This window comes from Papio anubis, chromosome 9 (assembly GCF_008728515.1).
Source record: "Papio anubis isolate 15944 chromosome 9, Panubis1.0, whole genome shotgun sequence".
NCBI lineage: Eukaryota > Metazoa > Chordata > Mammalia > Primates > Cercopithecidae > Papio > Papio anubis.
In genome coordinates this window covers 80,158,097-80,176,607 of record NC_044984.1, presented here as the reverse complement: position 1 = coordinate 80,176,607, position 18,511 = coordinate 80,158,097, and the positions used below count along the sequence as shown (strand labels likewise).

The 18,511-nt window shown below is 33.4% G+C and overlaps 1 protein-coding gene across 2 annotated transcripts in view; it reads left to right on the top strand.

Annotated features, from left to right (window-relative positions):
* RASSF9 (Ras association domain family member 9) overlaps positions 1-18,511 on the top strand; it is a 35,163-nt gene extending 16,652 nt beyond the window's left edge. The window contains exons 1-2 of one of the 2 annotated variants that reach the window (XM_009181281.2): positions 3,174-3,202; positions 13,540-18,511. In XM_009181281.2, coding sequence (XP_009179545.2) covers positions 13,556-14,800 — 1,245 coding nt within the window. In that variant the 5' untranslated portion in view covers positions 3,174-3,202; positions 13,540-13,555 and the 3' untranslated portion in view covers positions 14,801-18,511. Of the gene's footprint in view, positions 1-3,173; positions 3,203-13,539 lie in introns of those variants that run through there. The other variant, XM_003906844.5, reaches the window with a different exon arrangement.

Sequence of the window (18,511 nt, the reverse complement as noted above, 5' to 3'; positions counted from 1 at the left end):
TTATAAATGCTAACTATGTATCAGTCACTGGCTTAGGAACTTCACATATGTTGTGTAATTTAATATTTATCACAAACTTGTGATTTGGGTGTGTTGTGTAGATGAGAAAATTTAAGCTTAGATGTGCATAATGATCTATCTGTACTTATTGATTCACTCATCTATAAAATGGGCGTAATTTTAGTACATCCTCATTGGTTTGGGAAATGGATTAAATAGGTTTAAACATGTAAAGCACTCAGAGCATAGCACATACTAAATGTTCATTAAATATTGGTATTTTTTATTAGAAAATAATTAAATATGAGTTATCTCCAGGTGCAGGAATGAATAAGTCATTTTAAATTTTCTTATTTAAAATCCGTATTTTGCTAATTTTTATGGTAAACATTGTAGTATAATCAAGAATGATTAAAGCGGCCAGGAACCGTGGCTCGTGCCTGTAATCCCAGCACCTTGGGAGGCCAAGACATGAGGATCACTTAAGTTGAGACCAGCTCCAGCAACGTAGTGAGACCCTGTCTCCTAAAAAAAAAAAAAAAAAAAGAATGCTTGAGGTAAAAAAAAAAATTGCCTAGTATGTGAAAAAGCCAGTAATCAAAGATACATGCATTTGATTCCTTCCAAGTTACTCATTATATTGTTTTGGAGGTTTACAATACCATGAAGAAACTTTGTTTAATCCAGTTTTAACAATATTTTTAGAAATTTGAATTGAACAGGCAATTCAATATTTTATTCAGGTGTTCACCATGGAAATTACAAAATAATTTTATATTTCCTTTTTTTTTTTTTTTTCTTGAAGCTGCGCCTCCCGGGTTCATGCCATTCTCCTGCCTCAGCCTCCAGAGTAGCTGGGACTATAGGCACACGCCATCATGCCCAGCTAATTTTTGTATTTTTAGTAGAGACGGGGTTTCACCATGTTGGCCAGGATGGTCTCGATTTCTTGACCTCGTAATCCTCCCGCCTTGGCATCCCACAGTGCTGGGATTACAGGCGTGAGCCACCATGCCCAGCCAATTTTATAGTTCCTTTTTAAACTGATTTAAAAAATGAGGAGTCTGTGTATGATAAGCCACCTGATTTCAAGAAAATCAATTATTGAATATTGCATTGATAGATAACTTTGTATATTGATAATACATTGATGTAGTTGATAAATAAATGTATACTGTCTTGTGTTTTTATGATACCACAAAGCATATTTTCTCAATAAGTTCAAATCTAACTCAGATATTATATTTTGTTTTCAGAAAAAAACTTACTAAAACATATTGATTATTATATTAGATTTACTAGAGAGTTCATCAGTGGTCTGACTCAATTCTAATTCAATTATCGAAACTTATTTTACTCCACTTATTAGCTGAGGGTAGCATTGAACAAACAATCTCTTGTGCCTCAGTTTTCTAATCTGTAACATGGGTTTGATAATACAACCTATTTGATATGGTTGTAATGAAAACTGAATTTATATGCATAAAGCATTTACCACAATTGTTGACATTTACTAAGCATACAATAAATATGAGTTATTATTATCCAATGTATCTTTTACCTATCCTCAACTGTTCTTTAGTTATCTTACCATTTTTTAAGTAGCTGTTCCTCAGCTACCATGCCCACATTAATCATGTTAAGGCAAGGCACAATTTGAATAGGTCCCCTTTACAGACAAGATCTAAATTACCACCTTCGTCCCACATTAAATCTCTTGAAGCTCTTTCTACAAAGGGTTATGGAGGTTGTGACTGAATTGAAGCTATTGAGAACAACTTCTATGTCTTTTTTATTATTTATTAAAGACTACTTAACTTTGTTGTTGCCTTTCTTCTCTGAAATTGTATAGTACATTTGTACAGAGCATATCTTATGATTTCTAGTAGTGCTTAATGTGGTCTTGAATTTTAAAAATCTATTTCTCTAAACATATATTTTTTTCTTTCCAGCTATATGACAATATTCTGAATATAAAAATCATTTTATCTTCCATTTCTCTTACATCCTTAACACCAAATCATATTTGTTAAAACTGAAGTTCCATTAACAAATACATGTTGAAGCAAATTATAATAATTTATGTACCATAGCTTAAAATGAACAGTGAATTTGGAGGCAAAGTGATATAGAATAAATGCAATTTACTGTTAAAATTTTTATTAAAAATTGCACATTTGGCCGGGCGCGGTGGCTCACGCCTGTAATCCCAGCACTTTGGGAGGCCGAGGAGGGCAGATCACAAGGTCAGGAGATTGAGACCATCCTGGCTAACACGGTGAAACCCCGTCTCTAATAAAAATACAAAAAATTAGCCAGGCGTGGTGGTGGGCACCTGTAGTCCCAGCTACTTGGGAAGCTGAGGCAGGATAATGGTGTGAACCCAAGAGGCAGACCTTGCAGTGAGCTGAGATCGCGCCACTGCACTCCAGCCTGGGCGACAGAGCAAGACTCTGTCTCAAAAAAAAATTCTGTAATGGTGTTAGAGTAAAATCAGCTTCTGTCTACTGAGGATTATATTATTATAAAATGTACTGACATTTAATGAAGATTTTGAAGGGAATTATGTGCACTGTGTTTTAAGAAAATATGAGAAAGATAATCCCCTTTTCTCTATGGAAAGAAAATTTTGGCTGAAAACATTTGTTTACCTTCTATAGCATGAAAAAAATCAGGCTATAACACTAAGCTTAGTTTAGTCAAATACTGATGAAATGTAGAATATTAGTAACCATTGTTTTTTTTATTTTAACTTTTAAGTTCGGGGGTACCAGTGCAAGTTTGTAACATAGGTAAACTTGTGTCATGGGGGTTTGTTATACAGATTATCCCCTCACCTGGGTATTAAGCCTAGTACCCATTAGTTATTTTGCCTGAACCTCTCCCTCCTCCTATCCTCCACCCTCTGAAAGACACCAGTGTGTTGTTGCCCTCTATATGTCCACGTGTTCTCATCATTTAGCTCCCACTTACAAGTGAGAACATGCAGTACTTGGTTTTCTGTTTCTATGTTAGTTTGTCCAGGATAATGGACTCCATTTCTGTTCATATCCTTGTAAGGACATGATCTCATTCTTTTACAGCTTCATAGTATTCCATGGTGTATATGAACCACATTTTCGTTTTCCAGTCTACCGTTGATGGGCATTTAGTTTGATTCCATGTCTTTGCGATTGTGACTAGTGCTGCAATGAACATATGCGTGAGTACATGTGGTTTTATATCTAGCCTCTATAAGGAACTTAAATTTACAAGTAAAAAACAAACAATCCCATAAAAAAGTGGGCAAATGACATGAACAGATACTTTATTTTTTAAGTCAGAATATAGGCAGTTTTATTTGGTTTAATGTAATGTGTATTTTTCTTTTTTTTGAAGACATACATGCAACCAACCATCATAGGAAAAAAAGTTCAATATCATTGATCATTAGAGAAATGCAAATCAGAACAACAATGAGATACCATACCATCTCATGCCAGTCAGAATGGCTACTATTAAAAAAATCAAAAATAACAGATGATGGTAAGGTGGAAAAAAATTAATGATTATACACTTTTCAGAGGAGTGAAAATTAGTTCAGTCATTGTGGAAGACAGTGTGGCAATTCCTCAAAGACCTAAAATCAGAAATACCATTAGACTCAGCAATCTCATTACTGGGTGTATACCCAAAGGAGTAACCATTGTTTTATATTCAGCAATCAGAAACACAATGCATGGAATAATGGATGTCACCAATTCACATGAATAAGGGTGACTTTGTGACCATATTAGATTCCAGAATGTCTTCTGGACAACAAAAGCAACATAATGTTATATTCAGTTTAATTTTATTGCTAGGCTATTTTTAAAGGTTGTCCCTGACTTGTTTAGACCTATCTTTTATGCCTACAGCTCCCCTAAACTAGAGGTTTTTGTTTTTTTTCTCTCTCTCTCTTATTTCCTACAGTTGTCTGTGGAGTTTCCCTTTCACCGTGTAAAGACTGCAGATAATTTCTTGGCCATCTCTTTCCTTAAACTTTGAGTGCCTAGAAATCTTCCTTCCTAATTCTGATTTTTGTTTGTCCCTTCTGTCCAGGACAGAAATAACTTCAAGGAAGGCATATAAGAGAATTGCAATAAACCATTGTGCTGACTCCCATCCCTAACACAACCATCACTGCATGGGTCTAAACCATTCCAAGTATGTCATGTCATCCACACATCTTCTTTTTGTCCCATAGCTCATTTCCCGTATATAGTGGCCATATATTCAAATACAATTTCTTAATCAAAAAGAAAAATTTACAAGGCTATGAATGGAAGCCTTTCCATGAACTAAAATTAATCCTGTTCCTTAGAACCAGTTCTGGAGTTAACAAAGAGGCCCAGTTGGGTAGAATTAATTATAGCAAGTATAAAGGTTGATGGTGGGATGAAAAGGAGCAAAAAAAAAAAAAAAAAAAAAAAGTCCTATTCATATTTCGTTAAATAGAATGCCAACTTTCATCATATGTTTTAGACTACTTGAGATTACTGCATCTCCCTGGCTTGTTATTTTTGCTTTAATACATTTTACTATTAGATTCCTAGAAGTGGTAAGAAAAAAGAGGGAAAAGGGGAGCTGTGCTGAAAGTATGTTTTATTTTAAATCTGGAACAGGGCTTGTCAACAGTGCCACTATTGACATTTCAGGCCAGATAATTATTTGATATGAGAAGCTGTCTTGTGCATTGTAGGATATTTATCTTTCTGGCTTCTAATCACTGGATACATACTGTTTTGTTTAAAATCTGGAAGAGGGTGTGTCAACAGTGCCACCTGATGTGAAAACCAAAAATGTGTCTACACATTGTCACATATCTCCCGGGGGCAAAATCACCCTTGGTAGGGAACCACTGAGATAAATTTCAGTTTAAAGAATAAACAGTGGTAATAAGAAGGAAACAAAGACTAGTCTTTGGGAAGCTGGCCAAGACTCAGATATGCCCCCAAAGCTTCACAGGTCTCATCCTTCAATCTGATGGAAGTTTCCCTCACAATCTCTAGGCATAGGTGCCACCAATAGGTTGAAACTGAAAAAGTCCAGACTCTGATTTTCAAGCACGAAGGCTTTTTCTGCAGAGACTCAAGCAATAAAAGCATTTCCCTTGGAATCACTCCTTTACATAGTAGCTACATTGTGTTAGTATTATACTTTCCAGGCTGGCCTGGGAAATCGAGAGTTGTTTCACATGTTCTATGGAAAAATGCACTCAAAGTTCCAAATATTTTCCATAATATTTACAGGTTACATCCTGGTGTTCATATACTGGGTTTTAGAAGCATATCTTATAATGTAATTATTCTTAATAATTTAATATTTATTTATTCTTATTGTTTTGAAAGTGGGTTCCTGCTAAGTTTTATACATAAAATTTTAGCCAAAGTTTAATGTCTATGATACACTAGAAAGAAATTTTGCTCTTTGATTGATTTTCCAGGGCCAACTTTCGTGCCTTTTATCTTTGGGCCACTGAATAAAGATGGCCAAATTTTATACATTTATCCACTTAGCTTCATTTTTCTCTACCTCCACACTAAATTCCTTTTCTATAAATATAAATTTTGTTGAATCTCCAATTTGATGCTACAATATCATAGACAATATTTTATCTTAAAACTTCAGGATTTAAACTGCTAATTTATGTCTTGATGCTTTGTGCTTAGTCAATTAAAGTATTTTGAAAGAATATTTGATTGTATGAATGTGTCTTTTTTATTACAAGCCAACTCATTTTAATTCTGTGTAATTGTTTCTGTGTTATTAATGCTAATTATCAGTGGAGAATCATTTTAAGTGCTTGCTTCACAATAGAGTCAATGTAAAAAGTCCCATATTCAATTTTTCACTAATATTTCAAAGTTATTTTGGAAAAATACCTCTGAGGCTAACACATGTTGTTGAAAGTTTCATGTAGTATATAAATCCTCTTGAATTTATGATGAAGATATTCGAAAAAGGCAAAACCTGAATAATGAAACTGGTGTAGGCGAATAACCAAGTATATATCTGTCTTTTCAGTGAAGTGTGTCTCATTAGCACAAATTTAATCAAAACCAGAAAACTATAAATCGGGGAAGATTAAAAACATTCTTGGCTCATCTTTGATCCAACGTGTATATTAGTGATTTTTTACAATGTCTCTTACTTGGTTAAGAGTTATTTTATTTTGGTAGTGTACATGCCAATAAAAAAAATAGACTGGTTGAAACAGGTGAAAAAATATTGTGTATAAGTTAGAAAATATTTATAAAATAATATTGTTAACTACTATAGTAAAATCAATAAGGTTACTGAATAAGAGTACCAAAAACACTATACCACTCTCTGTATTAAGTAATAATAGTGGTTACTTTATTATCATTCTTAATACCTGTATTTATACAGTATATTTTCCACAATTTTCTACCTCTATTACTCGTATTTTTACTTGCAGAAATATGTCATATATCTACATTGCAGTTTTATAGTGAAGAATATATAGAATATGAAAAAATAATGTAGCTGATTTTTTTAAATCTGTTCATAAAAATTAAGATAAAATCTTAAATTTAAATTTTCAAGTCCAATCATCCCTGCTATATATTTTTCAAATTATTTGCAAATGAATCTCAATATTTCGGGGGTTATTAAATTAAAATGTACATTATATAGCATTATGAACATTAAAAATTTTTCTTGTGTATATATTGATAATTTTCAAACATACTATGTGATTATAAACTATCTTTAAAATAAACAGAAGTATGTTAAGCAACACAACAAAATATTTCTGTGGAAACCTTAGGATGTATTTAATGTTTTCAAATTTAACAAGGTTTCAAATATACAACTAAGGATAGTTATGTGCATAAGAAATTTCATAAATGTATACTATGTAATTATAGTTGTAGCATAATATATGTATATAGTGTAACAAAATATTTTCAATAATGTTTTGAATTGTTTTTCATTCAATTTCCAATAACTAAAACATAGTAAAAGATAATTGTGTGAAGTAGTTATGAATTGGTGGGAGTCATAGTTTAAATATGAGTAAAAAGCATTTTCTCTTCTGTTAGGAACCATTCTTGAAATGGACAAACTAGTTCAAATCAAGTGCAATCACAGCTATAATGTTATTCAATTTTGAACGTATATTTCATTGTAAAATGTCTTAAGTTTTATTGATTGTGATGTGTTTTAATCAGAAACAAAATGTAACATACCGTAATTAACATTGTGTAAGGTGATACTCTGAGTTTTTATTTATTCATTGTTTTACCTGCTTAAAGTGGACATCTGGTACATTACCTTGTTATAAGTAATGATGTAGATAACTGATTCAAATATTTTGACCATATAATTTATTAAAGAAAGTTCATGGATGATAAGCTATTAGCATGCTAACTACTATACTTTGAAGACATGACCCCACTGAATTCTGGCTTATGAAATTTTATATCCACTGGCAAATTGTGAAGATAACAGTTATCAAATTAACCTAAAATTCTAAACTGAAATTGGCATGAATTAAGTGTGAGTGTGGTTGTTACTTTATTCTGTTAAATGTACAATTTTTTGAGTAAAAGCTTTTCCTCTATAATGTAATATAGGAGTAATACATTTGGAATTCCATAATCCAGGAAATCTCTATTTTATAACCAGTTAATTTAAACTAATCTACACTTGCAAACAAATGATGGTATTCCTATAGAGGTGCCCATCAGGACATCCACCTGTTGGTTACTCCCTTCCAGAGTATCTAGTGAGGATCACTCCTGGAACCAACATCAATATCAGTCTTACCGTCTGCCTTCAATCTCAGCCCCTATTCATCTAGTATTCCAGAATCAGATACAGGGGACTCTCTCAATGCTTGCCTTTATACTGAATGTTCATGAAGAAGATCATAAAGTTAAAGGAAGGCAAAATTATACTTTACCTAAAAGCATTCAACCCAGGAGTTTGATTAACTATAGTAGGTAAAACATTAATTTTATGAAGAAAAGTACATTGAGTTCCAAGTGTTAATTTAAAAGTAACTATTGACATGTAATCAATTCATATAAATTGGAAAATATTTGTAAGTGAGTAATCTTAATAGCTATTGTAATCCACTTTCAGGGATTATAGGTTAAAGTATAAAGCCAGAGCTGGAAGGAAAACTCCTACTTCCTAGCTTTGTGACTAGGCAAGTGACTTTCCCTCTCCTTGCCTCAGTTATGTCATCTGTAAAATGGGGATAACATTAGTAATGCCTTATACATGGGTTCCTAACTTCAGGGCTGTTGCCCAAGAAACCTCTAAAATAGAAATATCTTCATTGGATTGAAAATTGTAAATATCAATAAACATATTTCCAATGAACAGGAAAACATATTTGAGGTATTAAAAAGTATTGAGTGAGCAAGAGCAGAGTATGGTGAGCTGAAAAGGAAAAAAAAAAAGGAATAATAACAATCAAATTGGCAGTGGGATTGTTCATCAGTGAAACCAAAACACAGATAAGAATAGAAAATAGACATAAATCTTGGGATATGAGATTTTATAAATTAAAAACAGAATAAAGCAATGTTTATCTGCTCAGCCCCAAGAAACACACACATAAAGCAAAGTAACACAGAACAAATAACAATTTTACACATGCAATATATGTGTATATTTTATGCAATCCGCTGTTGCATTAGAATTGGAGGTTATGTGTCTCAACTACTAGATTTGAATCCATTAGATAAGAACTGTTTGTTACATGGTATTACATAACAAACCAAGCTATCTAATCTAAATTTGTATGTTTAACCTTTTGTTGTGTTTGCATTTGTGGATATCATTATTTCTACTAAACAGTACATTTTGAAAGGTTGAGATGGGAACATTTTATTTAGGCCCAGATCGAGTGTTAAAATATTTATTTATATCAGATGACTAGGTTTTCATAGGGCTGTGACCAAATGAAAACATTTATGTCTATAAAGTAATGATTATTTAAGATTTCTAAACTGATTTAATTTTTGATGGATATTTATTCCATATACTTTCTATATTTTTAAATTTTTTTAACTTTATGAAATGATACTGAGGGTCGTAAGTCTATATCCGTCTAGCAACTGGGTGCTACTAATGTATTAAGGAATTCAGCACTGGAACCACCAATAAACAAACAAATGTTCCATTCTCAATCCTGGCACTTTCCCCACAATAAGAGAGAAACATTTTCTTATAAATTACGTATATCTTTGTATCATACACATTTCCCATGACAGTGCCAGTCACAGAGGAGGTGCTTAACAAACATTTGTGGAATAAATGAATACAAACTCAGCCACAGCCACATTATAAAATATGGTTTATTTTAAATAAATCCTAAGTCTGCTATAAAGTAGACTCTAGGCCTGGTGAACCATATAATAGTTGTGAATGATTTATTGCCTAAATTCAGTAATAGATGGTTATTACTTTTAAATGTGTTCAGAAGAAGTTTTAAAAATTGTTCTGTTTGCATGATTCTAAAATTTCCCCAAAATATTGAGAAATAGCTGACTGCAGAAAATACAAGGACATTTGGGGCAGATTTTAAAAAGAAAGACAGAAAATGATAGTTCTGGAGCCAGTCAGATTGTGAGGTTATTAATAAGGCATTACTTTTAAATATGTAACATAGAACCAATGTGCATGATGATCATTAGTGTTCTTTCCATGTGAGCTGAAAATGGCAGATCTCTAGAGGAGGTCACAATATACAAGAACTTGATCCTTCCAAAGCAGGAAGGATTCCAATAGGAATAGGGGTCATGGGAGTATTTGGGAATCGTCACATACATCATCATCATCATCATTATTATTCTACTAGTAAAAATGATTATATGCTCAGTTTCTGAGTCTCCTTCAGTGCTCTAGTGTAGGGATGAAAAAATTGTAGGTCTGCTACAGGAGATAGGTCTAAGAAGACAACAACAGAGGGTTTTGGTTACATGAGAGTTTTGTCAGCTAAGGGAGATATCCAGGTCAGCAGAAATCTTTTATTACTGCATGAGTTATAAAACAAGATTTGACTAAAATTTAAAAAGGCACAGAAGAGAATAATTTCTGCACACATTTCTTTATGGCTGCCTAGTGGAAAAAGTTCTTCCTTGATCAATTGAGTGCTCTAATGGGGCACTGTGGTTCATTCCCTTGGTATCTAAGACTAATTTAAGTTCTTATTAAAAAAGTGGTTCATTTTATTTCCAAATTAATCCACATATCTAAATTATCAGACTTAGAAATTTGTTTTTATAGTGTAGTGGTTAAAACGGCAGACTCTGGAGCCAGTTTTCTTGCTTATGTTTGGACCTTCATTGCACCACTCACTGTGTGACCTCAGGCAAGTTACTAACACCTCTTGTGCCTCACTTTATCTGTAAAATGGGGGTAATATTTTTACCTACATTACAGAATGGTGACAATTAAATTACTTAGTACATGCAAGAGATTTGAACAGTGCCTGGGACATTGTAGATACTTTATGATAGATAGTTACTATCTTTAATGCTATTTATTTTGAACAGGATTTCTTTTAGAATTTAATCTTAAATACTAAAAAATAACATAAAACAAATTTCTCCTTAGTTTTAACATAACAACTACTAGCATTATAAGGTTGATAATTATGACAACTATTTAATTTTATTTTTACCATTATTTATAAAAGTTTACAATAAAATTTTGCAATTTAACATGCAATAAGTACATAGAATATTGTTTACTGATTTTCAAATATCCTAGTTGAAGTAAATTAACTCTACATGGTACAAAAACATTTATACTAATTTTGGATACTGCATGTACACAATTAAAACATATTAAGGTAAGGATTTATTTAGAGCTGACTCGTGCTATATAGCCATAACACAGATAGTAGTATCACTTACTTAAAGAACTTACTTGTTTTTGTTTACAAAGTATTTGTGTCTTATTTCTCTACTAATCAAAATATGAAAGTAAGTTTGGTGTCCTAATTTCTAACCTACTCTTTTGTTGCTTGCAATTATTAAATGATGAATTATAAACATTGTCAAATATCATACTTACTTCAAAATATAATACTCAATATTGAGTCATTAAGTGCAAAATATTTTATAAGAGAATTATCACAACTCAGTGTGATTTTTTGAGTAATCAACTATAATATTTTACTTCCTCCATGTGAATACTTACATTTTCTTGGACATTTTTTGTTAGGAGTTTGCCCTAATCTTCAGTGTTACTTGGCATCCCTGATTTATCTTTCACCTTTAGTAATAACTTTTTGATTTCAGGTGAGTTAGTAACCAAAGTATAAGAGTTAGTTAATTTAAAATAAAGATAACAACATAGAATTAATCACTATTGCTACCAAAACATAAACACTATAAATTCTAAATGTTAAATTATTATAGGAGCCAGAGAAATTTTCTTTGGTAAGTGGTTCCTGGAGTCATATCCTTTGAGTGCACCATATAAGTAAAGCAATAAATGATTTTGACTTAACTTTCACAAGAAGCCAATTACTACTCAAAACTGTTATACCATCGGAAATCACATTGTAGCATAATTCATTTTGTGTCATTTGTTTCATAGAATTCTTTTTTTTGAGACTGAGTCTCGCTCTGTCGCCCAGGCTGGAGTGCAGTGGCCGGATCTCAGCTCACTGCAAGCTCCGCCTCCCGGGTTTACGCCATTCTCCTGCCTCAGCCTCCGGAGTAGCTGGGACCACAGGCGCCCGCCACCTCGCCCGGCTAGTTTTTTGTATTTTTTAGTAGAGACGGGGTTTCACCGTGTTAGCCAGGATGGTCTCGATCTCCTGACCTTGTGATCCGCCCGTCTCAGCCTCCCAAAGTGCTGGGATTACAGGCTTGAGCCACCGCGCCCGGCCATAGCATTCTTTTAAAGAGATATTATGAAAGACACAGTCAACTTGATGTATAGTCATGATGGAAAGTATGATCTTAAAAATTTTCCAATAGATATGATCTAGACACCGTGGAAGTTTTGCTGCTTTTACTACTTGTGTCAATTTTTTCTCCAGAGAACTGACGTGATTTTTTCCCACTTGCCCTTATATAATACAGAGGAAAGTACTATCAAGCCCATATGTACATGTATATTTACATAAATACATGCGTGTGCCTCTGTGTGCTGGGTAGGGGGGATCTATCTGTGTAACCATCTATATCTCAACTCTGATTCCTTTATGATATCTGTATTGTTAAAACTCTAGTCCGGGAAATCATCATCTCTTTTCTAGACTGATGCAATAGACTTCTTGCTTCTAATTTTTATTCTATTTTCCAGTCCATTTCACAAACAGAAGACAGACATATGTAAAGAATAAATTAGTTTCACCTCTGCTTAAAACTTTCCAGCTGCTTGAGTTTAGGAAAATGTTAGCTAACTCTTTAGCTTCCTCTTTCTCCAAAGTAGGGGATGGAGAAAGGAGATGTTGCTTTTCTCCATCCCCTCCGTTGCCTATTATTTAATCTCTCCTTCCCACCGGCAGCAATTTCCAACTCTGCTATCCTCAGCTTTCAACTACATTCACGTTATTGCTGTCCCTAGATCCTTATACTTCTGCTCATTGTTCCTGGAATTCTTTCCTGAGAACTCTGATTGCCTCTTTGTGATAATTGATATCGCTATGCAAATGTCACCTCCTTGGGGAAGACTGTCCTAAGCACTCAACGTAAAATAGACTGCCGTTCTTCCAGGTCATTTTCTATTTCTTCACCCCATTTAATTTTCTTCAGAGCATTTACTGCAATTTGATATTACATTAGTTACATATTCATGTCAGCATTCTTGTCTTCTTTGTTTATTACTGTATCCTTAGTACCTTTAGATGTGTCTGGCCATATAGTTGGCATGAAATAAACAGTTGTTAATGAAAAAGAATGACTATTTTTCCATTTTGTACTATTTTTAACTCTATGATTTCACTATTGCTACCTATGCTTTAATTAAAATAGCCTCAGTTGTCTTGAATGAAAGTTTGCTCTTTCTAGAGCCCGCTAGGAAATAAAAAGATAATTAAGATTCTTTCCATGGTTTTTATATTTTTCTTGCATTAAATAATTAAATCTTCCTTTTTTTTTTTTTTTTTTTTTTTTGAGATGGAGCTCACTCTGTTGCTCAGGCTGCAGGGCAGTGGCACAATCTCCACTCCCTGCAACCACCACCTCCTGGATTAAAGCAATTCTCCGGCCTCAGCCGCCTGAGGGTGTCCATCACCACGCCCGGCTAATTTTTGTATTTTTAGTAGAGACGGGGTTTATCCATGTTGGCCAGGCTGGTCTCAAACTTCTGACTTCAGGTGATCCACCCGCCTCGGCCTCTGAAAATGCTGGGATTACAGGCATGAGCCACCACACGCGGCCAATTCTTCTGACTCTTATTCTCAACTTTAAAATGCCTCTTTCATTAAGGGTAAAAATCTAGAAAGCGTATTAATGTTAAACCATCTTTCTGAGTTTACACAGGCGATGACAGAAATATAATGTGCTTTTGTTTTTCTTTCAGATCTCCAACTAAAGACATGGATTCAGAAGAGAAGGAAATTGTGGTTTGGGTTTGCCAAGAAGAGAAGATTGTGTGTGGGCTGACTAAACGCACCACCTCTGCTGATGTCATCCAGGCTTTGCTTGAGGAACATGAGGCTACATTTGGAGAGAAACGATTTCTTCTGGGGAAGCCCAGTGATTACTGCATCATAGAGAAGTGGAGAGGCTCAGAACGGGTTCTTCCTCCATTAACTAGAATCCTGAAGCTTTGGAAAGCATGGGGAGATGAGCAGCCCAATATGCAATTTGTTTTGGTTAAAGCAGATGCTTTTTTACCAGTTCCTTTGTGGCGGACAGCTGAAGCCAAATTAGTGCAAAACACAGAAAAAATGTGGGAGCTCAGCCCAGCAAACTACATGAAGACATTACCACCAGATAAACAAAAAAGAATAGTCAGAAAAACTTTCCGGAAACTGGCCAAAATTAAGCAGGACACAGTTTCTCATGAGCGAGATAATATGGAGACATTAGTTCATCTCATCATTTCCCAGGACCATACTATTCATCAGCAAGTCAAGAGGATGAAAGAGCTGGATCTGGAAATTGAAAAGTGTGAAGCTAAGTTCCATCTTGATCGGGTAGAAAATGATGGAGAAAACTACGTTCAGGATGCATATTTAATGCCCAGTTTCAGTGAAGTTGAGCAAAATCTAGACTTGCAGTATGAGGAAAACCAGACTCTGGAGGACCTGAGCGAAAGTGATGGAATTGAACAGCTGGAAGAACGACTGAAATATTACCGAATACTCATTGATAAGCTGTCTGCTGAAATAGAAAAAGAGGTAAAAAGTGTTTGCATTGATATAAATGAAGATGCGGAAGGGGCAGTTGCAAGTGAACTGGAAAATTCTAATTTAGAGAGTGTTAAGTGTGATTTGGAGAAAAGCATGAAAGCTGGTTTGAAAATTCACTCTCATTTGAGTGGCATCCAGAAAGAGATTAAATACAGTGACTCATTGCTTCAGATGAAAGAAAAAGAATATGAACTCCTGGCCAAGGAATTCAATTCACTTCATATTAGCAACAAAGATGGGTGCCAGTTAAAGGAAAACAGAGTGAAGGAATCTGAGGTTTCCAGTAGCAACGGGGAGATTCCTCCCTTTACTCAAAGAGTATTTAGCAATTACACAAATGACACGGACTCGGACACTGGTATCAGTTCTAACCACAGTCAGGACTCCGAAACAACCATGGGAGATGTGGTGCTGTTGTCAACATAGTTCCAATGCCTTCTTTCTGACCTGCTTTCATGTTTTAATGTTTGTTTAATTTAATTGGAAACCTTATTTTAAATATAACACTGAAAAAAATGTAAATCATATTATAGTATTCAATAGTTAATAAAAACTAAAGAAATGTGTTGTTTTTGATGTGAAATTTCCAAGGGGACTTAAAATATTACAATTTCAAGCGATGAACTATTTATTACAAATGCAGCACAGATAGCTTGTAGGTGGAGAACACAGAAATAATTTGATGGGAATCATATGATAATCTTCTTTAGCGACTATGGAAAATGATTTACGTAAACTTTAAAAGCAATCCTCCATATTAGACAGCCCAAATATTCAAACATGAAGAAGTAGAATTAAAATGTGCAGTGATATATATTTTTCCAAAACTGTATCATTGGAGTTTTTATATCTGTAAAGTATATGGAAGCTGCTGTGTTGTAACTGCATTAATTCAAATTTTGGTTTTTTTAATTGATCCTTTGATAATACAACATATCATGTATATCACTTCCTGAACCCTTCTACCTGTTGAGGCCTATGAAACAAGCTGCTGTTGGGACCTGTATAAACACTGGCAGGGAATCAGACATATATAGGATACAGATGAGGCAGGGCCAAGTGCTGCATGCAAACAGCAATTTTTATAAAGAAGTCTAAAATTATTAAGAGCTATGCATGGGTATTTGCTATCTGGCAATTCAGATCTCCTGACGAAACCCATGTTCATTCACTGAGTGAGGTACAGTGTGGGTTACAGAGAAAATCAGTCAAAGTGTTATTTGTTTATATCTTGTCTACAAAAGTTGCAGTGATGGAATTTGGAAACCTTCTGTGGATAAAATAGAATCTGCTGTAATTATTAGCATTTTGTCTCTGAACCTACAGAGAGGAAACCACATGGACAAAAGACTTATTCTGCTATGCCATAATTCAGATTGTCTTATTTCTTCGTCTAAAGTGCTTTAAAAAACTTAGTTCCTAAAAAAGTACTAGCAAAATCCCAGACACACTAGTAAGAATCCAAGAAACTGAAGGGATTATTTAGGTCTTATCTTGACTGACAATCATTATTATGGCCGACGATGCTTGTTTTTTAATTAGAAATGTGCTTTCTTCTCTCTCCCTTCTTTGCTTACTTTCTTCTTATCTGCCTTCCTGTCTGCCTTACTTCCTCTCTATTTTCCTGCCTTCATCTCTCCTTCTCCCATCTTCTTTTTTTCCTTTTCTTCCTTCCTGCCAATGAACACATGATGCAATCATAATGAAATAATTATTTTTTATTGTACTGTTAACTGAATACTGCGGCAGTTTATTTTTTATTTAGCTGATACCTTTCCTGTGTGTCAGTGCACATGTAAGTAGAAATATTATTTTAGTTAGTTTCAATATGTGGACATCGGTTAAGCATCCCAATCTTTCTCATTTCTTCTCTTTTATTCTTATGCATACTTCAGTGCAGGTTTTAACTCAGTGTTCTTATTGTTTTACTTTCAACATTTGAGAAGTATTTAATTTTTTAAAGCAACTTTATTGTTAACTCATTAAAAAAAATCTATTGTTCCTTAAATTTTCTTAACATATTTATTTGTTCCTGCCTTCTCCTGTCTTTTAACTCATCTTTGGGAAGATATTTAGATTTTTCTTATTGCTTCAGTTTCATGAGCATTTATACTATCATTTCTTGCACCAAAATAGATATTTTCAGGTCTTATTTGAAGTTGGCTGGAAAGAAAAATAGAAATTTCCATTCCATGGAAAAATACAGTGATAAAGAGTAATAATTCTGACATTGGTTATATATTTTTTCAAAGAGATAGAATTGAATAGTCATCTGTGAAAGGAAAGTTCACCTGCCTAAGAGTCCATAAAATTATTCAACAATATTAGCTACTGACATATTCATTGTTCACTAATGGGGATCAAATTCAGAAGATCATCATAAATGATAAATCAATTGTAACATTTTCCTACAGTGGAAGTAATCTCTTTGAATTACTCTTATCTTTAGTGAGAAAATAATGAAAGAACATGCTTATCTATTTGACTAATTATCTGAATTCGAAAAAGGTTCTGATAAGAAGTAGGCCTGGAGAGATAATTTCATCTTAGAAACTGAATTAACTTCTCCTTTTATACAGTTAAGCACAGTGATGCATTTAAGGGTCAATTCTTCCACATTTTACAGTAAATAATGTTTGCAAGTCTCAGAAAGCAGTACCATTGCTTTATAAATTCATTTTAGAATTTCCATTTGCTCACTAGTTATACAAATGCATTTGTGCTTTCGATCATTACAATCATTATGCTTTAATCATTCATCAGCTACTGTGGTGAACCTCTTAATTTACAGTTATATGTTAGTATATTAACACAAATAGAAGTACTGAAATACAATGCCGTCACATCTGGATACTGAACTATTTGTTATTAAATTAAGTGAGAATTAGAATTATAAGTATAGAATTTGATAGAAAATAATGTTATTATCTATAGAAATGTTAAAGTATAAATTCTTGAGTAACCTGACAGGTTAACTATGAAATTGCTATATGCAGCTAGAAGAAACAACCAAAGCTGACTATTCTAACTTTCTGTAACAAGACCTAGATTCATCCTTGTTCATCCTTCCACTTGGAATTCTCCTTTTTCTCCTTCTGCAGTGCTCTGAAATCTTACCCTTTCCACAGTCTTTTTAATGTGCTAGCTCTTCTATGATATGTTTGTTCCATTCAATCAGTTGGAATCTCATCTCTGAACCCAGAAATATTTTAGAGGTACTTCTCATAAGAAGCATTTTTATTCTGGCTTAGGCTATACATATTTATGCACTTACCTAATTCCCCTCCTTCAGTGAATTCTTATTAAAATACTTTATCATCTGTCTTGTTAGCCTTACTCTTTCCTATTAACTTCTTTGCCAGCTACTCCCTTTCTGAATTGAGTGACTAAATTTTAGAGGTTTGTAGCTTGTGTGTGTGTGTGTGTGTGTGTGGTGTGTGTTTTATACACGGCAAATGATGCTTATACATTTTGTACATGAATGAATATGTATTTTAGAAGACTTAAAACATTCACAGTAATTGAGCTTATAAATTTTGGGAAAGAAAAGTTAAATCTTCATGCTACCATGATTTTTTAAAATGTGACATCAGTTTTTATTTTTATTTTTAATTCATAGAATTACTGACTTAATAAAACCCATATGTTGTCTCTTTTAGCTGATTTAATGGTTATATTTTAGAACTTTTTATTGCATTGTGTGCTTATAAGAAAAAAACATACTTTAGAGTTAGGTTTTAAGTGGTAGACACAGAAAGTAACTTTAAAATATCCTAAACAAAATATCTATTTCATTTTTCTTCTTAAGTAAAATAACAACACTTCATTAGTGTGTAGAAGCTATTTTAATCCATTAAAATTTTATTTTTATATTTATTTAAATATCTACTGTACATGACAAAATATATTTCTGTGGCTGCATTTTATAATTATTTTCCAAGTAGACATATTGTTCTATTTAAAACATATTTTTCTAGTGACAAATACATTTTATCCTGATATATAGTTTTTAGCTATTAGACTATTTCTTTTCATGCTGCTTGGTTGGTTTAATAAACATGATGTGACAAATATTAAGTATATATCATTTCTTCATGTTGTAACTGATCCAAAATAATAAAAGAAATAATTATACCA